Source organism: Anas platyrhynchos, chromosome 5, assembly GCF_047663525.1.
Source record: "Anas platyrhynchos isolate ZD024472 breed Pekin duck chromosome 5, IASCAAS_PekinDuck_T2T, whole genome shotgun sequence".
Classification (NCBI taxonomy): Eukaryota; Metazoa; Chordata; class Aves; order Anseriformes; family Anatidae; genus Anas; species Anas platyrhynchos.
In genome coordinates, this window is record NC_092591.1 from 12,955,290 (window position 1) to 12,963,304 (window position 8,015).

General features: G+C 51.6%; 1 protein-coding gene across 1 annotated transcript; it reads right to left on the reverse strand.

Moving 5' to 3' along the window:
* Window positions 1–200: 200 nt before the first annotated feature.
* On the reverse strand, window positions 201–8,015 carry LOC101792124 (extracellular tyrosine-protein kinase PKDCC). Its single transcript, XM_027458889.3, has 7 exons — window positions 7,470–8,015; window positions 7,265–7,387; window positions 5,040–5,311; window positions 4,218–4,297; window positions 4,013–4,117; window positions 2,367–2,543; window positions 201–1,087 (listed from the first exon to the last, which is right to left on the reverse strand). Exons 1-7 carry the CDS (start codon window positions 7,941–7,943, stop codon window positions 984–986), a joined length of 1,335 nt encoding a protein of 444 aa, XP_027314690.1. The 5' UTR covers window positions 7,944–8,015; the 3' UTR covers window positions 201–983.

Below are 8,015 nucleotides of genomic sequence, written 5' to 3' on the forward strand. Positions count from 1 at the left end.
AGCTCTTTCCAGGGGGCTAGGAGAAAAAGTCAGCATCCCAGGGGCTCGGGCACATTCACACACTGCTGATCACACTCAGGTGTCGTCCTCAGGAGTGGGCAACGATGTTGGGCGGGCTGAAGGTGAGGAACACTTGCATTTTGCTGTTGGTTGCATTGAAACACAGGCAATGAAAAAAAAAAAAACTATTCACAGCTTGCTTAGAATAAACATAGTAATTCTTTGCCATACAGAGTAACACTTTATACATAAATAATTTGAATGTCTCGCTCTTTCATGGAAAGTAACAGAGAAAACCTTCAAGGTTGATACATGGGAGCTGGCATCACAAATCACACAAATCACAAGTCCTGCATCCAAGCCTCCTGGCGTTGGATTCCAGAGCTGACCTCCCCACCGCCTCCCTCCTCTGCCCCTGAAGGAACTGAATCAAGACCCTCCCTGGAAGACCACCCCCAGCATCAACCTCTGGTTACAGATCCCAACCCTGCAACCTCAGCCCTGTGGCTGAAGCCTGGCCCCTTACATGTGCAGTGGTGTGAAATCCTCGTTGGCAGCTGTGGAAGGAGCCGCTGCATTCTCCAGGGTACGTTATTCGTAGGTTTTTTGGAGCCTGCTGAACTAACTTGGCTTACTCCAGCCGGGTCCCTTGCAGTTATTTTTATTTCTTGGCTGCCAAGCTGGTTACTGAAGCAGCAAGGCTAGGTATTGCCGAGTCTGGCGACATTTGACTAAAACTGAGAGCGTTTATGCGGAACAGCAGTGTGGGAACAGCTAAACAAGCTAGCAGGGCTGTGGGGAAGGGAGCATTCTGCAATGAGGAATTGGAGCTTTGATCAAGGAGACAGCAGCATTTGACTCAATCGGAGCTGGCAGGGAGATCACATCCCAAAGCAAAATAAAATGTGTCATTCTTTTCAGTAGATTAAATTCTCCCCAATGGTTTGTTCCTCCCAGGATCGTTTTATGCGATCTCATTGTCTTTACAGTCTTTTCCCTGAGGAAGCTGATCGTTTAATATAGACTACAGCATTAGCATCCGGTATTAAATCGGTCGGGCTACTCTGAAACGAGGCGAGTGGGCGCCCTGGAAAGGAAATACAAACACAAGTTTAACAAAGGAGGTAAATTCACTTTGACCCACGCTATTTACTCCAAAACACACAGCAACATAACCCTTTCTCCACAGACGGTCATTCTGCCCTGCCATAGATGTGTTTTGCACTCCAAGGTGCTCATTGAGCTCAACAAGTGTGCACGAGAAATGCAACATCAAGCCCAAGAAGCTCTGAAGTCCTGTGTTGCTTTATGGAGCTGCATGGAGGACTAGCATGCTCCCCCAGCCCTCACAAATCCCAGAAGAAAAGTTAGGTGCTCAGCATTTCAGAGGCCTGCCCCACACTTTTGTCATTGTTGGGTAAGGAGGTTTGCTGTAAGAACACAAGGAAGAAGAAAAATCCCCAAGCTGTAGGCACAGCGCTGGATGGCAGGGACCAGGCACTGCAGCCAGGGTCTCCCACCCTGTGCCGTTCGTGTCACACCATCAGCAGGACCTGAAGCTCCTTCCGTGTCCCCAAGCACAGCTGAAAACGTCCACCCCACTGGGCGGCCAGGCATGTTGGGCAGCACTCACACAGCCCATCAGAAGCCTGGTGCTGGCCCCAGATTTACCTCGTACCAGGGCAGTGCTCTGGTGTCAGCCGCTAGCCCTGTGCCAATCGCACATGATGCCATGGAAGAGCAGCATTTTTTGGAATTGTTGTTTTAAAATAAATGCCTTGTGAGCCAACAAGACATCATTCTTCTGCACCACCACTGGAAACACTCATTGAGTGTCGTACTTTATGAGTAACAATTTAGCCCACGATTGAAGTGTCAGCTAAATGAGGCAATTTATAATAATTCTAAAAACATGGTCGCTATAAAAGGCTATAATCAGAGCTAATTACAGGGACATTTTGGAAATCTATTGGTTTGGGGATTTAGTTTTGATAAAGGGGATAACAACTTGTAAGCCAGGATTCCTTTCATTATAACAATAGCAACCACCCACTTCTACACAGCTTCTTTCATCTCAAACAGCCCGGCAGCTCTTTGCAAACTACATGTACCGCAGGAGCTGTTCAGCCTAACACCAAAGTGAAGCCATCTCTGTGTGCAGTAAGTAACTGTCTAACAGCACATAGCTGTCCTGTGCAAAACCTGCAGAGGGAAGAGTCTGAAGAAGGAGAATATAATCCCTCTTTTTTCATTTGCAGACACACAGCACAGTGAAGGTGTTATCTCTACACACAGCCAAGGGTGCTGGGGCACCATGTGGCAAGGTAACTTCAAGCCCCTGTCCCCAGACCTCTGTCCGAGCTCACCTGTCCACGTCCTCTGCTGGGTGAGGATGAAGCTTTGACACTGCGACTGGGAGTTACAAATTGCAGCGGCTTCCTCAGGGCTGTGAATGGACAGCAGGCAGCCCAGGTGGCTGTAGGAGGGCCAGCACTTGTAGTCTTCTGCTTCCACCGTCCGAAAGCCCTTTAGGGCGATGTACTCTGGGAACAGAAAGATGGCATGTAGGGAACCCCAGGTGCACTTTCAGAGACCAGCTATAGAGTGAACTTGGCATCCTGCACTTTGGTGGAACTCTTAAAGGAGAAGCGATGGTGACAGATTGAACCGACCTGCTGAAATGGGCAGAGCCGCAAAGCTGAAAGGAGCCCAGTTCTGTGATCATCCTGCCATCGGGCACAGGACAGCAGTTCCCCCAGAAATACAACAGAGGAGCCCGTACAGAGAGCAGGGTGAAGGGATGGGGTCGACAACAGGGGCTGGGCAGAGGGCAGGCTGCTGTGCAGACCGGCCTTCCTAGCACAGCCCCAGGGAAGCCACCATCACGGTGACCTCTCCTGCACCTCAGCCCCTACAACAGCAGCAGTTCATCACCATGCTGCCAGCCGCAGGGGGAGATTTGGGAACCCCCAGGGGTGAAAGGGAGGCTAGATGCTGTTCCAGCAGGATACAAAAGACTCGACAAGCCTGAGCAGGTGATGTTATGGTTGTTGTGGATTAAGAGTCCTTCCCCACACCTCTAGGACGGTGGTCACTTTGGCACATGGCTACTGGGGCACTTGCTAAGCTAATGAGTAGGCACTACTGGAAAATTCTGGTGTTCCCTGTTAAAGCTGCTGGTCCTTCAGTGTAAATGACTGGGTATCTTTGTTTATATCTGCAGATTCCAGTTCTTCCACGCATTAAGAGACTTCCATCCTCAAGCCACCGTCACTTCTCCATCACCTCAAGTGAACACTCGGGAACATGTAAGCTGCAGTAACCACTGGACCTTTGAAGCCTCCCAGTTGGAATAATGATTAGCCCCGTCTCTACCACCAAACAGGTCTTTTTCAGAGGAATGCGCCTGATAAAAGTTCATTTACCTATCTACAAACCAGCTAGGATGGGTCTTCAGAAAAAAATAAGCTTAGGGGGCACCAAGCTCCCCTGCCACACTGATCCCAGTGCTGTGACCTCCCCGCTCTGTGCTCCCATAACCAACAGTGCTCATCGGGCAGAAGCCACTGAGTGAAGTGGGAAGTTTGCTGGCAGCCTGGGAAACTGACCTACAGTCTGTACAAGAAGGTGGCCCTGCAGATGGACATGAGAGACTCAGCTTACTGCTCTGTTCTCGTTGCTGAAACTATCCCAAATATATTTGCTTACAGCACAGGCTGATGCACATTATGAAGGGTATTTAGAAGTAGTGCAAACACATGTTCATATGTATGCCAGATTGTCTGCACTGCATTTGCTTTGCAAAACAATGCAATCATGCATAGCTCCCATGAAGAAATGACAAAAGACTGCTCAAATGAGGGGGGAAAAAATAAAAAGATGCTTTTGGTCCTTAATTCTACTCCCAGTGACTATATGGTGCCTGAACGTATGAGAGAACAGAATTGGACCAACTACCAAGTTCCTTGCTCCCTCAGTAATTATGTTAGGGACAGCATCCAAATTCACGTACCTTTTAAAAGAAGAGGTCTTTTCTGTAGATAGAGCCCAGACTTGTACAGATGTAAAACCTTCTCAAAAGCTGTCACGGTTTCATTTATTCCATATCGTAAATCACCTGCATTTAAAGAAAAAGATGACAGGGACAAGTAACTCCATGAAATGCCACTGGGAGTCTTCTCATCGAGAAGCCTTAGTTTATGAATGTTAGCTGGTACCTGTTGCGTTGAGAATATCACTCAAAAAGGGCTGCAAAGCTGGTGGTGCAGAATGTGGCAAAAGATAGGTGAAAAAATACCTGCAAAATCCCACAGACTGATTAGAAAACAGCAGCTTAACTTCCTTCATGATTAAGTTGAATATGTTTTCCTGTGACTTGATTATCCATAGGCAACCAGTAAGTCTGCTCTGGTTACTAAGTAATGTTTGAAAACTTTGTTGGCATCTCTTGTGAGTTGCTCTGAAGGCCTGGTCCTTACAGCACAGTGTGCAGCCAAGCACTGCACGAAGCCGCTTGCCCAGGCTCAAATAAAGCCAGGATCCGAAGAGCCAGAGGCTGTCAGGATGTGCTGTGGCACTCAGCCGCTGCCCATTCCCTGTGTTAGTGCCACGCCGCTGCTGCCCACAGTTTTGCAGAAAGACCCAGAGTGCAAAGTAAACGTTAGCAAGCCTGTTCCCAACAGCATTGGGTCAAAGCTGGTGTGCTGTGGCAGATAACCTGCACGTAGCCCCCAAATTTCAGATGCCAGGGTTTTCTGGTTTGGCAAACAATACATTCCCAGGTGCAACTTCTGGGGCAAGTTCCTAGGGGGCGCCAGGGAAAGGGAGCAGCAGCAGCAGCAAGATGCCTGCATCCTCCCCAAACAACACAACTATTTTCCTGCCTTATAAGGAAAATAAACTTGCTTCAAAGCGATCCTTAACTACCCTTTGGCAGAGCTGAGGGGGAGGCGTGCAGCGAAGAAGCGCGAGACAGCAGAGGCCACATGGCACTGACAGAGCTCAAACCCCCCACTTTTCCCCCATCTAACTGCACATACCGATATGCATTGAAAAGATTCTTCTTCTCGTTTATTCCTTCGCACTTCCCGGCTGAAGAGCACTTGAGAGGGAAGCTTTTCGCAGGGAAGTCGAGTGTGCAGTCATTGTCCTCCTTGCATGACAGCTCCTCGGTGCTGGCATCATCCATGTCTGTCACTTTTAGGTTTCCATCCACCATAACAAACTGCCTTGGCTGGAAGTCCAAGAGGACTATTGAACCCAGGGGGGAATGTGCCAAGTAAAACAGCAGTTTCACAAGGCCCAGGCAAATCTGAGAAAGAGAAGATGAATATGCATGGGAAAAACAGATGAAAAACAGCTATTAAATTGGAAGTAGAACAAAGGAGAGGGCATTCAATGAAATTAAAGGCAACAAGGCATATAGTACTTAAAAGGTAATTATATGTATGCTACAAAATTTATTATCAACATTGCCATGGGATTTGACTGTGGTAAGTACTTTAGCAGCATTTTTTAAAAACGTGTATATGCAAAAAGAGCCATTTGCAGTTAGAGGAACTAGAGGAGAAAGCTGTGAGGAAAACAATAGCAGCCTTCATGTTTCAGGAGCTGTATTGATTTGTGAGCTGAAATCAGAAGGTTTTTTTCCCACTCTGGCATAGAATTAGTACGTTCCCCTCCCTTCCCCCATGCTGCTCCATACAGACTGAGGCTCCATGGTCATTAATACCAGATTCACGCGTTGCTGCATTGCTCAGCAGCATGAATTTGGGCACACAATCATGCTTCTGAAGAATTAGCCAAAGCATGCAATACATTTATTGCCAGCGTCTTGCCTTTATGTCAACTTTCTGGCAGCAGGGAAAGCTCATACAATACCTGATCCAGCATAAAGCTTGGCGAACAATTGTTGGACAAACCAGAGCTAGAAAAGCGCATTCATACTGAATAGTTTGGCTAAGTAGCTGCAGCATTTTTCAGCATTTTTCATTCTGTATCGGAGCCCTAGCATCAGATTAACTGTATCATCAGCTAGGTGTGCCAGGCAGCCCCACATCACCTCTCACTGCCTCAGATAGTGATCTCTGCAGGCACAAGGGTTTGTGTGCTTGGAACCATTCACAGAATTGCTGGTATCTGATGTGGCTCGTTAGAGGGGAAATCCCGTCCTTTCAGACGCCCTAATTAGGAAACAGGACTAGACACTGCCAGTCTACATTTGGTGTTAGTATCTTCATCACTCCAAAGATTATTAAAGTCTTAATGTCACCTCACCAAACCTCACCACCGGCTAATCCAGTACCAAGGGTTTCTAGCTCCACAGGAGACTGGCGCATTTGAGGAAACGTGGTGCTGAGAAAGCTAAGAAGCAGCCAGTATAAAACGGTTTGTAAGCAAAAGTTGGAGCTGCAGTGGTCTAGAGAAACGACTCTGGGAGCTCTGATGCTACTTGAACTCGGTCAGTGAAGCAATCCTATGAAACTCAGCTTCACGTCCCGCAGCTCAGCAAGTGTGAATGCCACACTCCCTCTCTGGCTTGGACGGCTCCTTCCCAACATTGTGGACCACAAGCAAGCAGGAGTTTTATATTTTGAGTCTTACTGCCTCTTTATTTTGCCCAAAGTATTTCTTATTGATTTTAAGGTACCCACGCTTCTACCTGATGCTCTTCCCTCCTGGGAAGCTAACAAGTAGTAGTGAGCCCCCGACAGAGACCTGGAGGCAAACTGTAACACAAGCCAGCACCAAAGCAAGCGCCGTGTCACAACTCAGCCGTGCTCCCGGGGAGCTTAGGAGTCCCTGTGGGGAGCCTGGGGGACAAGGCAGGTCTCAGTGACGGGATGTGACCCTACCACCCGCAGCGACCCTATCACCTGCAGCGCGAGGAAAGCAATCTAGCGGTGTTGGTGTCACAGCGATACCTGAGGGGCTAAGTGCATCACACACACACTGAGATGGGGGCTGCTCAGCTCGCTGCTGTGACACAGCGTGCCGAAACCCACAGACATAGCACGGCTTCCCTGAGCTACGGGGGCTCTGCCGAGGGGTCTGGCTGGGAAAGTGGCTCCGTGGGGTGGCACGGCGTGGGGGGAAAGCCAGAAACACGGTGTAACAGCGGGTGGAAAGCTCTTTTAGCGCTGCTCTGGAGAGAGGGAATGGCAAAGCTCCGGGTGAGGTCCAAGCCAATCCGCCAGAGCAAACGGAGCGCCAGCATGACAGCCGCTCAGCCGGGCTTCCCACACGCACCCAGCCGCCCCCTTACCTTGAACCTCTCCTCCCAGGGGGTCTGCAGCAGCTGGATCATCTCCAGGGGGGCTCCCAGCTCCAGCACGGCCGTGACCCCGGCCCCGGGATCGCCGCCGCTGTCCAGGCAGTGACCGCGCAGCTGGGGGAGAGGGAGACGGAGATGAGGGGCGAGGAGAGAAGAGAAGCGAGGGCGGCGAGAGGCGAGGGTCCCCCCGCCATACCTGCACGATGCCGGGGTGCCTGAGGCGCTGCAGCAGCGCCACCTCCTTCAGCAGCTTGTAGGCGGCCAGGCGGCGGCACCCGGCGGGCGCCCCGTAGCGCTGCTCGCACTGCCGCACCTCCCGCCCGGCGCCGTGCACCGACTTGAGGGCCACGGCTCCGCCGCCGCCGGGCAGCGCCGCCCGCTGCACCACCTTGGTGAAGCCCGAGCCCAGCACCCCGCCGCCCGTCGCCCCCCTCAGGTCCCCGCAGCCCAGCCCGGCGCCCTCCGCTTGGCCGCCCTCCGCCGCCGCCGCCAGGCGCCGCAGGTCCCGCTGGCGCTGCCGCAGCTCCTCCAGCAAGCCCGGAGGCAGCCGCGGGGAGCCCGCACGCCCCTCGCCGCCCTGCCCGGCCCTGAGGGCCAGCAGGGCCAGGAGGGACAGCAGGGCCAGCAGGGCCAGCAGGGCGCCCCGCCGCGTCCCGCCCGCCGCCGCCATGAGGAGCGGGGCCGGGCGCCCGCCGCCCGCCGCCTCGCTGAGGCGAGCGCCGCTGAGGGGCGGGACGGGGAC